Source organism: Rhineura floridana, chromosome 22 (genome assembly GCF_030035675.1).
Source record: "Rhineura floridana isolate rRhiFlo1 chromosome 22, rRhiFlo1.hap2, whole genome shotgun sequence".
Classification (NCBI taxonomy): Eukaryota; Metazoa; Chordata; class Lepidosauria; order Squamata; family Rhineuridae; genus Rhineura; species Rhineura floridana.
Window position 1 is genome coordinate 2,510,253 of NC_084501.1, and position 15,515 is coordinate 2,525,767.

The 15,515-nt window shown below is 44.5% G+C and overlaps 1 protein-coding gene across 1 annotated transcript in view; it reads right to left on the reverse strand.

Annotated features, from left to right (window-relative positions):
• The window catches only part of NAALADL1 (N-acetylated alpha-linked acidic dipeptidase like 1), a 57,866-nt gene that overhangs the window by 3,668 nt on the left and 38,683 nt on the right, over positions 1–15,515 (reverse strand). The window contains exons 13-17 of the mRNA XM_061606433.1: positions 15,396–15,487; positions 13,344–13,434; positions 12,830–12,911; positions 10,770–10,943; positions 8,413–8,503 (exon numbers count right to left, since the gene is read on the reverse strand). Coding sequence (XP_061462417.1) covers positions 8,413–8,503; positions 10,770–10,943; positions 12,830–12,911; positions 13,344–13,434; positions 15,396–15,487 — 530 coding nt within the window. The remainder of the gene's footprint in view (positions 1–8,412; positions 8,504–10,769; positions 10,944–12,829; positions 12,912–13,343; positions 13,435–15,395; positions 15,488–15,515) is intronic.

Sequence of the window (15,515 nt, forward strand, 5' to 3'; positions counted from 1 at the left end):
TTTACTCCAATCTTCACATATTTTTAATATGTCAATACACTCACTCGCTCTCACACACACACTCCGCAGCTGAAGGCCAATGATTCAAGTGCATCTGACATCAGCTAATCTTTACAAGATGAATATGCAAAATATCACTATAGCCTAGTCCCAACTCTTGAGTTTCTCATGACGTGTCTAGTTAGCATAAGCATAGCATTTAAAAGCTGGACTCTGAAGCAGGAAATATCCTCTTCAAACCTCACTTCTGCCAGTAGGACAGCCACAGTCCGAAGAGCCTACAGGCAGCCCATCTGGTTCAGAATCCTGTTTCCAACAATGGCCAAATGGATGCTTCTTTCTGGGAAGCACCCACACCAGGAAGGAAGACAGACAACAGCCCTCTCTCCTCTAGTTTACCTGCTCCAGCAACTGATATTCAGAGGCACACTGCCTCTGCACATGGACGTTCTTCTATTTGCAGCATAATTAACAGCTATTGGAAGATCAGCCCTCTCTGGACAGACTTATCCCCCCACTGTCTTCAGCATCGGTTGATCTCTTCTTTCATTTGTAATTTGTGGATAACAATGAGTGCCAAAGATTTTATTGCAGGCCATAGGCCATCGCAATCAACATATAAAACAGTCAGAAAGACAACATCAGCATAACAAATTGACAATTACAAATATAACTTTATATTAAAATTGATTAAAAGCATAAAATGACTTAGAAAGACTGTGTAAAACTATACAAAATAAAAAAACTCTAGCCAACCTGGACACCAAATTTAACTAGATATTTAGCTCTCAGATTTTGAGCTGCAAGGGCATAGTGGGCCAGCTAAAAGAGAAGAAATACGTTGATTAACCATTCCAGGACCAATCCGGTTAATTAATATGTCAAGAAATCTAGATCTAGGGTGCTCATAAATCGGGCATTCAAATAATGACGGGTAATGGGAGGTATGGCGCTGTGAGTAGGACATGCCAGTTAAGGGGAACTCGCCCCAGACAACTGGTGGCTGTGACGTGTTCCGGTCCTCCTCACACCCACAGGATTGCTGGTAGTTCTATCAGCCAACCCTCGGATCTCCAGTTGCTGCTTTTTAATGCCAGATCGGTAAATAATAAAACCTCCCTCATCCATGACCTAATTGTGGATGAGGCGGCCGATCTGGCATGTATTACCGAGACCTGGGTGAGCGATCTGGGAGGTATTAATCTCTCCCAGTTGTGCCCACCTGGGTATTCAGTTCAGCATCTGGGTAGATCCGAGGGTCGGGGAGGGGGAATCGCTGTGGTCTATAGAAGTTCCATCCCTCTTGTTAGGCACCCTATCCAGATGGCTAATGGTCTAGAGTGTCTGCACATAACGTTGGGTCAGCGAGACAGACTGGGAATTCTGTTGGTGTACCGTCCACCCTGCTGCCCAACAGCCTCCCTAACTGAGCTGACAGAGGTGGTCTCGGATCTATTGTTGCGTTCCCCCAAACTTTTGGTATTGGGGGATCTCAACATTCATGCTGAGGCCGCTTTATCTGGAGCAGCTCAGGACTTCATGACCTCCATGACAGCCATGGGGCTGTCTCAATTTGTTACTGGCCCTATGCATGTGTTGGGGCACACTCTGGACTTGATTTTTGCCACTGGATTAGGGGATGGTGATCTGAGAGTGAGGGATTTTTCATCTATTCCTTTGTCATGGTCAGATCACCGCCTATTAAGGTTTAGACTCACACTGTTTTCTCCCCTCTGCAAGGGTGGAGGACCAATTAAGATGGTCCGTCCCCGGAGACTAATGAATCCTGAGGGTTTTCTGATGGCTCTAGGGAATTTTCCGGCTGATAGAATTGACGGTCCTGTCGAAACCCTGGCCATGCTGTGGAATATGGAAATGGCCCGGGCAGTTGACACGATCGCCCCGGTGCGCCCTCTCCGTTGCAGAGCTCAATTGGCTCCCTGGTTTACTCCGGAGCTAAGAGTGATGAAGCAAGAAAGGAGACGGCTTGAGTGCAAATGGAGGCGAACTCCCGACGGCTGTAATCATGCACTTGTGAAGCTCTCTACCAAACTCTATGTGAAGGCAGTGAGAGCAGCAAAGAAGCAATACTTTGCTGTCTCTATTCAGTCATCCCTTAACCGCCCAGCGGAACTTTATAAAGTTGTCCGGGGACTTTTACACTCTGGTCCCCAGGACGCAATAACACCATCAATTGCCCGCTGTAATGAGTTTGCGCGACACTTTTGTGATAAGACCATGAACATCCGCCGGGACCTTGACTCCATTATTGTAGCAGTTGATCCTAATGAGGTGTCCAGAGCACAGTCTTGTCCTGTTTTATTGGATGAGTTTCAGTTGGTACAGCTCGAGGATGTGGACAAGGTGCTTGGACAGGTGCGGGCGACCACTTCTGCTCTGGATCCTTGCCCCTCATGGCTAATAAAAGCTAGCAGGAATGGAACAGCCGGCTGGGCCAAGGAGGTGATTAATGCCTCTTTACGAGAGGGAGTGGTCCCACCCTGCCTGAAACAGGCGGTGGTGAGACCGCTCCTAAAAAAATCCTCCTTGGACCCTGATAATTTGGACAACTATAGGCCAGTAGCAAATGTCCCATTCCTGGGCAAGGTTCTAGAGCGTGTGGTCGCTCGCCAACTCCAGGCTCTCTTGGATGAAACTGATTATCTAGACCCATTTCAATCGGGCTTTCGGCCGGGGTTTGGTACAGAAACGGCCTTGGTCACCCTGTATGATGACCTCTGTCGGGAGAAAGACAGAGGGAGTGTAACTCTGTTGGTTCTCCTTGATCTCTCAGCGGCGTTTGATACCATCGACCATGGTATCCTTCTGGAGCGACTTACGGATTTAGGAGTGGGAGGCACTGCTTGGCGGTGGCTCTGCTCCTATCTCGGGAATCATCTCCAGAAGGTGATGCTGGGGGAACATTACTCGAGTCCCTGGGTACTCCAATATGGGGTCCCGCAGGGTTCAGTTCTGTCCCCCATGCTTTTTAATATCTATATGAAGCCGCTGGGTGAGGTCATCAGGAGTTTTGGAGTGCGTTTCCAGCAATATGCTGATGATACGCAGCTCTACTACTCCTTTTCATCTTCGTCAGGTGAGGCTGTTTTTTTTTTTTTTTTTTTACAATAATTTTTATTCAAATTTTCATAAAACATAGAAAACAAAATCATAAAACATTCAAAGACAAAAAACAAAACAAAACAAAAATGATTAAACAAAAAAATAAAATAAAATAAAATGTTGACTTCCCATTTGTCACATATCAAATCAGTTATAGGTCTACAATATATAACAATCCTGTCTCTTAAATCATATTATAAAATCACTTTCCTCCAGTAGTTATCTTAATTAATCATCAAATCTCATAAACATTACTTTATTCTTTCCACAAAAAGTCAAAGAGAGGTTTCAATTCTTTAAGAAATATATCTATCAATTTTTCTCCAAATAAACATGTCAATTAATCCATCTCGTTAATAATTATAATAATCTTATTGTCATAACCATAGTCCAAATAAACATTTCGATTAATCCATCTCATCAGAATCTGTTAGGTCCAATAATTTCAATAGCCATTATTCCATTATCCCTATTAGTTCCATCTTCCATCTTCAATAGTCCTGTTAAGTCCAGTAATTTCAGTGTCCAATCTTCCATTATCAGTATTCCATAATAATCTTGCTGTTGTAACCATAGTCATATAATAAGAGTCTGATGGGAATTTCCTCTATCCCAAATATTTTCTTGCCATCCATTCTGAATAAGTTGCTGAAATACTGTTGTAAAGTCATATCTGTGTTCTTCTTTTTTACAAAATGCACTGGCTCATCTCTTAAGAGTTTTTCCATTGTCACATGGCTGCAGTTAATTCCATAGATTTTCTCTATATCAAGCTCCATCACATCATTCCAGTCCAGAAGATTATCCAAGCCATTGATAACTTTATCTCTAATATCTTCATTAATTTCTTCAGAGATAACGTTAAATTCCAAACAGTAGATTTTATTTCTAAAATCCATAAACTCCAGATCTTTTTCCAATTCCACATTTGTTCCAATCTCCAGGGCTTGTATCTTCCCTTTATTTTTTCTTTTCTCATCTCTGATCTCATTCTCCTCTCTCACAGGGTCCCCTATTTCTTTAAGCTCCTGCGTCATTTTGCTCAGTTCAATTTTCAGCTCCTTACTACCCTGTCGCAGGGTTTGTTTCGTTATCTCAATCTCATCCATTATTTTCTGAAACATAATTACTTCCAGATTCTCAGCCACTTTCTTGATTGCCATTTTTAAAACCACGAAAACAAAGCAAAACAAAAATAAAGAAGAACCACTTCTTATTTCAGCAACAATTGGGTTAATATTCCAGGCTTGATGACATCACAGTATAAACAGAGCAACCTGCCTTATCTCTCTTGTGCAAGAATGCAAAACAAATTTAGTTCCCAGCATCAAAACAGTTAGTGGCGTAGTGAAGAAGCAGATTCGTCAAAATAAAATAGACCAAAAAGAGAATAGTCCCAGACAATATAATATTCCTCGGAATAGAAATCAGGAATAGAAATCCCTCTTCTGTTTATTATCTTTAGAATGCACTTCCAGGACAGCTTTTTGCGACAGAAACAGAGATAAGCTGTTAATTTCGTGAATAACAGAGAAGAGCTATATCTCACCCAGAAGTTGTCCAAAGCCGATCAATCTGACAAATCTCCTTTTGCTGCAACAATTTAAACCAAGTAAAAAAAATAATAGAAAGAAGGGTGCTTGCCTGTTAGTCCGTTCTCTCTTTGAAGAAAAGATAAACGTATCGCTTAAGCAGATAGAGCTTGTTAGAAAGTCCGTCCGGCATTGTTGGCTGGACCTTATCTCATAAATTAATGAAATCCAGTCCTCCCAACAAAAACAGGCTTTGAGGTTGATCTCTACGTTTCTCCCTGCCCGGGAGAAATTTCATCAGTCAAAAAAAAAAATGTTCTGACTGATTTATATCTGAATAAGCTTCTTTTGAGGCGGGAGCCCGTCCCAAAAGCAGGCACAAGCGAAGTCACCCTTCCCGGAAGTCCGTCAGGTGAGGCTGTTGATGTACTAAACCGCTGCCTGGCCGCGATAATGGGCTGGATGAGAGCTAATAAACTGAAACTCAATCCTAACAAGACTGAGATGCTGTTGGTGGGAGGACCCTCTGCCCAGATGGTTGACGTTCGACCTGTCCTAGATGGGGTTACACTCCCCCTAAAGGAACAGGTACGTAGTTTGGGGGTCTTATTAGATCCGCTCCTGTCACTTGAGGCTCAGGTAGCCTCGGTGGCACGGAATGCATTCTACCAGCTCCGGCTGGTAGCCCAACTACGACCCTATCTGAGCAAGGAGCATCTTGCCTCAGTTATCCATGCTATGGTAACCTCTAGATTGGACTACTGTAATGCACTCTACGTGGGGCTACCTATGAAGACGGTTCGGAAACTTCAGCTAGTGCAAAATGCTGCGGCCAGAGTTCTCACTGGGACAAAGAAATTTGACCATATAACACCTGTCCTGGCGCAGCTGCACTGGCTACCGATATGTTTCCGGGCCAGATTCAAAGTGTTGGTTCTTACCTATAAAGCCCTAAACAGCATCGGACCGCAATACCTGATGGAGCGCCTCTCCTACCCGTTCACTACGCTCGACGTCGAAGGCCCTTCTCCGGGTCCCAACCCATAAAGAGGCCCGGAGATCAACAACTAGATCTAGGGCCTTCTCGGTGGTGGCCCCCGAACTATGGAATGCCCTCCCAGACGAGATACGCCTGGCGCCTTCTCTGTTATCTTTTCGGCGCCAGGTAAAAACTTACCTTTTCGCCCAGGCTTTTTAAATTTTGTAAATTTTTAAATATTTTAATTTAACATTCTAAACTTAATATGATCTTAATTTAAATCTCAATGGGAATTTTATTAATGTTTTCTAATTGTACTATATATATATATTTTTTTCCACACTTGCTCATATTTTAATTGTGATTTTATTTGTTGTACACCGCCCTGAGAGCTTTCTGCTATAGGGCGGTCTAGAAATGTAATTAAATAAAAATAAATAAATAAATAAATAAGTAGTGGATCAAGTCTTCTACTTTCCCACCTTGGCAAATACAGAGTCGCTGATCATATGGAATGTTTTGATAGCGCCCAGTTAGCATAGCACTGGGCATGGTTTGAAATCGCAGGGCAGTGAAGGCCTGTCTTAAATGGATTGGTAGATGGTAAGTTAGATAGTTTGCCCTTTTATGATCCAGTTTAAAAAGTCCATACCATCTAGAAAACTTGGAGTTAGAAATTTTCAGGTCGTCCAGCCAAGAGCAGTGGTATGTTAACCGCTCGTGGATATTATACTTATATAGTGCTTTAATAGACATTGTTGGAATGTGGTATTCAGCAAGGATCACCTGGAATTTAGAGGACCAAAAATTATCATATATAGCCACCTCAAAACAAGTCTTCACCAAGATCTTAGAGTTTGAGTTAGATAAAGTTGTCCAGTATGACATTAGAGATTTATGTATTCGAGCGCAAACTGGGAGAAAATCAGTTTCAGTTCTTAAAAAAGCGGCAGGCGTGCCAGGGGGTAGGCAAAGAAGGCGTCTCAAAAAGTTATTTTGGATCGTTTCTGGCTGTGTTAGAGAAGGGGCTATCCATCCCCAGATTGCTGCTCCATAGGTAATCTGTGGGATTACCTTACTTTGAAAGATTTGTAGGGCGGGGGCCACAAGGTGACCCCCCGAAGTCCTGTAGAATCTGAGAATTTTCCCTACCTCACTCACAGCTGTTAGTTTAGTGGCTAACAAGTGTTTTGTCCAAACAAGGGTATCTTGGAAATGTATACCTAGGTATTTGAAAGACCGGCATTGTTCTATTGCATAAGATCCAATAGACCATTTATGCGTTTGATGTCTCTTACCAAATACCATTATTTTTGTTTTCTTATAATTTATGTAGAGGCCTTCATTTTTACAATAGATGTCTAAACTCGACAATAGCCTTCTCAGACCTATAGGGGTAAGGGAGAGAAGGGTCATGTCATCGGCGTAAAGGAGCATAGAGATCTTCCTGGCCCCGGCTGAAGGAGGGAAGAATTTTGGTCCCTTAAGTTCAGTAACAATGTCATTCAAATACAGATTAAATAGCAAAGGTGCAAGAAGGCAGCCTTGCTTAACACCTTTATTAGTCCTTATTGGGTCTGTTAGATTATTACCTACCCTGATTCTAAGGGAATTGTTGGAGTACAATTCTCTAATTAGATACAGAAGGTGTTTGTCTATATTAGAACAGGCCAACTTAGTCCATAGACTGTTTCTGTCAATAGAATCAAAAGCCGCTGCGAGGTCGACAAAAGCGGCATAAAGATGTTTGGTAGGACCCATTATTGACTGTCTGGCCAGGAATAGTACAGCAGCACAATGATCTAAAGTACACTGTCCCTTTCGGAACCCTGCTTGTTCCGGTGCTATTATTGAATTTTCTACTTCCCAGTCTTCCAGTTTCATTAAAAGGAGCTTACTATATAGTTTGGCTCCTATATCAAGTAGACTAATAGGTCTGTAATTATTTGGATCGTCCTTTGTTCCTTTCTTAAAGACAGGGATGACTATGCTCTGTTTCCAGCCAGCAGGAATGACACCAGTGTTATTGATTCTTGTAAATAATTTAGCCAGAATGGGGACCCACCATTCGGGAAAGTTGGTAAAAAGCTTGGGAGGAATCATGTCTTCTCCGGGAGCTTTGCCTCTTTTTAAGGAGGCAATGAGTGAACTAACCTGGGAAGACGTGACAGGAGGCCAGGTGGTATTTTCGACCTCTTTACATAGTTGAGGGAGCGCATTAAGAATTATCGGTGCTTCATAGAGTTTGGTGAAATGGTCACTCCACATTGATGGAGATATTTGACTTGTGGAGTAATATTTATAATCACCAGAACCTCTGGCTACCAGCTCCCAAAACAAGCGGTCATTGCCTTCTAACTGTGCTTGAGCGAGCCGTTGTTGTGGATAACAATATCGGCCTTACAGCGCTGTTGAAATGATCCATTTTTTGTTTCTTTATGTATCAAATACCAATTTAACACCCCCTAAAAATTGGCAGTAATAAATAATGCACAACAATTAAATCAAATGAGGATTGGAACAAAAACAATTTCAGTGGGCCAGTTGTATTTCCTGGGGGAGAGAATTCCATAAATGCAGGGCCACCACCAAGAAGTCCCTTTTCCTGGTGCCTGTCAAACTAACCTCTCTTACGGACTGGGGGTCAGAGGGCAGGATTACTTGGATTAGTAAATACAAGGCAACTTTTGAGCACTCTAGAGTACTATATAAATAAGCCATAGTCAAATACCCATGTATAAATGTATAGTGAAGTCTGCTGGAAGAGGAGCTACTCACTTGGGATTTTCTTCTTTCTGCAGGTTTGCTCTGCGCTGGTTGAGACCATCAGCTGCCGCCTGGAAACGTACAATTGCAGCCCAAAGTGGATCTGGAACAGCAGAACAGATTGTTGCCGCTGAGGAATGGGTCAAGTTTAGCTGTTGTCTGGTGTAGATGACCCTTGTATACCCTTGTTGTATTTGTATTTGTTTCTATAAAAATTTGAATAATAAAAACATTATTATAAAAAAAATAATTCCATTTGGACTCTATAAACCCTAGTTTGTAAATGTAAATGTACTGCCTTCAAGTCGATTCCGACTTATGGCGACCCTGTGAATGGGGTTTTCATGAGGCTGAGAGGCAGTGACCGGCCCAAGGTCACCCAGTGAGCTTCATGGCTTTGTGGGGATTCGAATCCTGGTTTCCCAGGTCGTAGTCCAACACCTTAACCACTGCACCACACTGGCTCTCTAAACCCTAGTTTAGTCTGGCCCTATAAACCCCAGTCCTTACCACAGTGAGTGACGCCTAAGTGCACTGTGCACAGTCCTTAGTCAAAGGGGAGGAGAGGCAGACTGTCACTCAGCTTTTAGCCTGATGGATGCTGTAAAAACATTTTTTTTACAATATGGATGCAGGTACGTAGCACAAACAATTAATTAACAAGTGTGAACAACAAGTAAACAAACACATAAACGAGCCCAACTCCAAGCTGCTTTTGATTACTTGACAATGTTGTCAGGAACACCGAGTTGCTCACTGGATGCAGTCAGCCTCTGTCGATTTTTATTTTTTATTCCTCTCTGGTGCCCTCTGTCTGCCGTTCTTCTTTCCCCGCAACCCATCTCTCTACCGTTTCCTCTCCTTTCTCCCTCTCTTCAGCTCTTCTTCATACAACGGTTGTCAGCCAATGTCCATCTCCCTGAGACTCCCCCTTTCAAGGCCGTAGACAGCCCTGTCTTGGGTGGTAGGGAGGCCCCATTCCTGGGGGCTGGGGGGCTTTAAGGAAAACCACAAGAAACCTCTAGAACCCCCTACAAAACCCAAGGATCTCTGTATATTTAGGTATCTATGAACAGTTTGTGTCAGAAATATGTTAGGAGGAGTTAGAACAGTCTGAAAAACCTTCCCAGCCCCAGGAGGAATCTCGAGTGAGCGGATCTGGGCACATCAAGTGTGTGCATGGGGGGGGGCATTTGTACCGTGGGTAGTGGTGCTGGGGAAACACCAGCCATTACCGATTTCTTTTTAACTGTCGTTTATTTTCCTTTGAAGTCCCAGAGTTTCCTGCCTTTGAGCGACAGGGGGAGCAAAACCCACTTGCAGACGTCCAGCACCCAAGCAAGAAAAAAAGGAAGCTCTTGTTCACTCAGCTAAAGCTGTTGTGTCATCAATTAAAAAGGGGTGTCTTCCCTCCTCATAAATTCCCCCCAAACCCTTAGGTGGTGCAGCTAAGAGTTCTTAAGTGGGACAGTCACACTGGCTCCACTGAGGTTATAGGTCTGTGCTCCACTGCAATCCTCCCGTCACCCTCCCCACCTGCCTCCATATAGGAGCAGGCATGGCACACGCCCTCCAATTCCAACGGGCTCAGGAGGCGCCCGACAGCTGACAGCTGACCTGCAAGGCGGCTACAACACTTGCTCCATTCCCGGCGGAGGAGGGTGTGGCCAAATGCACAAGAGGACACGCCTCTTGCACCTCGAATAACTGGGCAGGAGAGCAAAGCACAGAACCTGAAGGCAGGAAACTGCCTTATACCGACTCAGACCATTGGTTGTAGACACTGACTGGCAGCAGCTCTCCAGGTTTCCAGTCTTTCCCTAGAGTTGCAGGAGAAGGCAGGGACTGCCCCGGGGGACCTTCTGCCTGCACAGCATGTGTGCTGCCACTGAGGGATGAACTTTCATGGGCCCTAGGCACTATTGCCTTCGTGGGCCCCTTCCTCCATAATAATATCAATATTAAAAATTATTTTTGATATAACTTTAAATACTTCAACATTTTTTTTCTGTTTTAGGCAAAATTTAATAGATTTTCGTGGGCCCTAAAGGTTTCATTTTTTTCTGATGTAATTAAAACATTTTCTTCGACCCTAAACGTTCATTTTTTTCTTCTGATTTTAAAAGAAATTAAAACATTTTCATGGGCCCCTAAAAGTATCGTGGGCCCTAGGCACTGTGCCTACTGTGCCTAATGGATAAGTCTGCCCTGGGCTCGTCCCTCTTCTCCAGGGAAGCGACACCTGTGGAAATCCCTTATTCCCGACCACCAGGGAAGAGCCCTGTCCTCTGTTGCACCTGGCCCAGAAGGCCACCACCCACCCAGCAACCCTGCCGGTAGCCCTGTGCATTTTACCCCCACCCCCTCACCAAGGGAGATGTTGTTCTTGGCAAGGTCCTCCTGGAGCGCCTCTTTGGCAATGCTGAACATCTGCTGCAGTGTCTCCCCATAGTCGCTCACATTGAGTGGCAGGAGCAGGGCATCCGCCAGGCGCACCAAAACGTTGCCAGCTGTCCGTGCCACGGCCTGGTGGCTGGTGAACCCTGTGGGGATAAAGCAGGAAAGAGGACAGGGAGGGTCTTCTGCACCCTAAACAAGCATCCGGCCCAGCCCTAGCAGAGGGGAGCACAGTCCGGACACTACGCTGGCAGCACTCTGCTCCTGATGCTGTTTTGCAAGAGCAGGGCTGGCCACCTGCAGGGAGGAGCTCCTGCCAGTGAAGGGAGGGCAACCAGCAACTGGATACTTGGCCTGTTTCAGGGGCTGGGATGGAACATGGGCTGGACCAGCCAGTGAGGCAACTGCCCAGAGGACCAGGATTCCAAGGGCTTCCTCGCTCAGGTAGGTACGTGCCTCGTTGGAGAGAGAAGGGCACAGAGTTCAGTCTGGAGAAGCACAGAGGCAGCACAGCAGCCCGTGGGTGGGAGATATCCCCTCCATTCCAGGGGAATGCAATCAAATGCCTTTTGGTCGCCATCAGACAGGCAGAGCATAGCCATGACAGAAAAGGCAGGCAGGCAGGCAGAGACCTCGGCAAAAGAGATGAGCAATGGCTATCCTGGTCAACTCTTGATCCTTCAATGCATAAATGTCATGATACTCACACGCCAGGGGCAGGGGGGGGGAAGCCAAATGCTAACTCAGCTCGGGCAGCCAACCAGTAAACATGAGGTGGCCCCAAAGACAATTTTGCCTAACAATGATTGCAGCTGTCCAAGAGAGAGGCAACAAAGCAGCCTGAGGAATTCTAGGTCCCAGGCTCTGGTCTGAAGGCACATGAGGTCAGCACCCTGCTGAAGCTAAGCAGGGTCAGATGTGGTCAGTGCCTGGATGGGAGACCGCCTGGGAACCACATGTAAGCCGCCTTGGGTTTCCATCATGAAAATGAAAGGTGGGGTATAAATGAAATAGATAAATAAATAAATAGGCTGCGTACACAACATACAGTGAAAGCACATGACTTCTCCCAAAGAATCCTGGGAACTGTAGTTTACCCCTCACTTACACAGCTGCATTTCCCAGCACATTTTACAAACTACAGCTCCCAGGATTCTTTGGGAGAAGTCATGGGTGCTAAATGTAAGGTGTGTGCCAGCAGCCCCAGGACCAAACTCCCTTTCCATTCGCTTGCTCTTAACGGACTCGCACACCGAGGAGGAAAACACTTCATGCCTCTGAGGAAGAAGCAGATTCTGTTTCTAGTAGTCTAGGGCAGTTTCTGCCATAGTAGATCTGTTGGACCTTGTTATTTTGCCTTTGGTCTGCGCGTCCCTGAACTCGCCTCTCATCAATGTCACCAACGTCTTATATGATAGCAGAAGGAGAGGGGGAAATCCTCTCTACTCAGTCTCTGTGCTCCATTCATAGATTTTTAAAACTTATATCATCTGTCCCCTTAGTCATCTTTTTTCTAAACTGAAATGTCCCCAAACATGGCTTTTTTCACAGGATAAAACAAAAACAAAATAAGAAGTGGGTAAACAGAACAGAGGAATAATGAAGAGCAGAACAAAGAGAAAAGGTGTCATGTTTAATCTGGAGATGGGATTGCAAAAAAAAAAAAGCTTTAAGGACGCTTTTCCAGCCTGGGACCCGCTTTCCCTAGAGGGCAGCCCCAGATGCAAAAGGGGGCAGAGAAGTGGAAGCAACTTTTTACACCTTTTGCACAGTAGCTTACATTCCCACTATGCGAGCCAGAGGTCCTAGCACGCGTGCACACACACCTCTCCATCCTCCTTCAGGGCCAGCAAGAGGCATCATCACAGCTGAAGGACACATTCAACCGGGCAAAAGCGCTCAGGGAGGGTGTATGGCCTGAGGAGAGTCCTCCTGAGGGCCGAACAGAGAGACCCACAGGGCCATCTGTGGAGCCTGGGCACAGGTTCCCCACCCCTGGGGCTTCACCTTATGTTCCACCCTCATCCCTTACCTGGGTCGATAAATCTTTCCGCATAGTCAAAAGTGTCAAAGGCCGTGTGGTAGGCTGGATAGATGCGTGCTGAAGTCTTGCTCTAGGCGAAGGCAAGTTAAATCATATCATTAGGAGTTTTGCTGTCTTAATTAAAGCTTTACTGCTGGACATATCTTATGGGTGATCAGGGATTTATTTAGTGCTGTTCATTCTGGTTTACAGTTGTACCAGGTTGACGGTTGATTTTAATCAACATTACATTAAGGTTTGGGCTGTTTTAAAATTTAAATTTCAGGTGTTTTTTTTTTTTGCATTACTACCGCATATTGTTCAGCTTACACACATTATATGCTATGTTTTCTGTTTTGCAAGAAGATTCTCCTGAACAGTGGGATGAAAATATAGTAAATAAAGAAAAATTTAAAAATTGACTAAGAATGGGCCCTGCTGTTGTTACTGTGACTCCCAACTCCCACCAGCCCTGACGGTTGGCCATGCTGCCTAGGTGGGCTGTGTGTGTGTAATGAATTACCCGGTCATAGGTGTAAGCGATATCCATGGATGTGATGCCCAGGTAATGAACGAAGGAGGCATAATCGCTTCCAGCACCCAAAGACCCTAAACTGAACAAAGGAGAAAGACAGTAAGTTGGGGGGGGTCTCTTGAAGCTGAGTCTAAAATATGGGACCCTCAAAAACAACACTGAAGTCCCCCAGGATGATCAGCTGCATAAATGGCAGTAGAGTACTATATATATTTTTAAAGCGATACGCCAACTTTATAAATAAATATTAGAGAAACCTCACACACAGTTGTAGTCAACTAAGTCCTACTTAAAGTAGACCCACTAAAATTAATGAACCTAACTTAGTCATGTATTTTAACTTCAGTGGGTCTACTTTGAGTAAGACTAGCATGGACTACCACCCACATTAATTATATATATATGGAGTTGTCTCCAACTAAGCCCTGCTCAGAGTACTTGACTAACAAGTCTATTCTGCATAGGACTTAAGTTGGATGGTACAACCCATATATTTAAGTTTTTAAAAGCAATCCACTAAAAACCCTCAGCATGGTTAGCTATGAAAATGGCAGTACCTGTATAATTATTTACCACCTTTATAAATAAATATACGAATATACTTGCTAGTTTATGATATTCTGCCCTATATCTGATGGTTTCAGATTGGCTAATGTCATGGGCCCCATGGAGAACATTTGGCAGGACTGAGAGAATGGGGAGAGGGTTGCAGGTGTTGGAGAAGGGTCTGGTGAGACCACAGAGGAAAGGCTTCCCCAGAACCCTGTCAGCACTGTGCCCAGTGGTCCTGTTGTGTTCCTGCCGAGGAAGGCCTCAACAGCCCTCCCCCTCGCCTGCAGTGGAGGGTGAGGAACGCAGTCTACCCTCATTGCTGGCACCTAGCCCAGACTTATCTGTGCAGCAGCCAGACCTTAATGAATCTGATGGACAATTTCAGAGAGATAAGAAAGAGGAATCTCTCACAGAGTCAGAGCTGACCGCTTCCCCAAGCTCAGGCAGACAGGAGAAGAGACGGTCACATATTAAGAAATTATCCTCTTTTCCCAGGAGAAGCCCCTGTCTTGCTTCAAAGACAAGTGCTAGATTTCGCTCATGCAAGTAGAGTGCCCGCCCCCCTCTCTTTTATTTGGAGTGTCTTGGGTTGCTTCAACAGCCTAGTTGCATCTGCTGGTGTTCTGTATCCTGATTCCTGCCTAGTGTGTTTTGATGCTACGTTCTTGTGCTAACCTCTGGAATAAAACTCTGTGCAAAACCCAGTCATCGTGTCATGAGTCTGCTTCTCTGGTTGGGAGCCAGGACAATTAATAAAAAATTACAACTTCAATACAACAGCAGAATACAGACATTAATTAAAATCAGCCTGCTTATCTAACAGGCCAGGGAGGGTAAACAAAAACTTACACCAAACTATTTGGTATAAATGATACAAAAGACAGCAGCATTCATTCCCCTTGGAGAGGGACTTCCACAAGTGGAGCAGCCCCACTGAAAATGCCCCACTCTGGTTGCCAGCTGCCTCAATTTTGATGGAGGAATGGAAGAATTTGTCAATTTGTGTTCTTCCAGTTTCTTGTTTTTCCATTCTTAAATTCAGTTCTCTGCATTTCTGGAGCCATTTTTGAATTTTGCAAGCAATTGCCCCTAATATTTGTGTATGTTATTTTTCATGAATGTATTCATTTTTATGCACACTTTCCTCTAATTTCCTCCCTTGTCGCCTCCTACCCACCCACAGAACACGAGGGAAGATTCATTCACAAATCAGAGGAGCAGAAGACTTCCCCTGCTCCCCCCCCAAGTAATACCCAAAAGTAATGCTGGAAACATTACAATTACTCCACAAATGTAATAAAATTACTCCTAGCTCTATTAAAATCAAAATGTAAAAGAATTACCCACTTGTTCCTCAAAGCAGTAATGAATTACAAGTAATTTGTTACTTGTAACTAATTACTTCTAAGCTCTGGGTTAGAGAAATGTTGACCTTGAGGGGTCCATGGGCTGCCTGTTAAAAAGTGACATCCCCACCCTCCCTCTTACCTGGGGATGATTCCATATACAGAGCTACTTCGGTTGAAGTGGCGTTTCCAGTTGTCATAGACTGACAGGGAAGAATCTGCTGGGGTCTTCACCTGGAGAGGAAAAGAGACCCCTGACTTC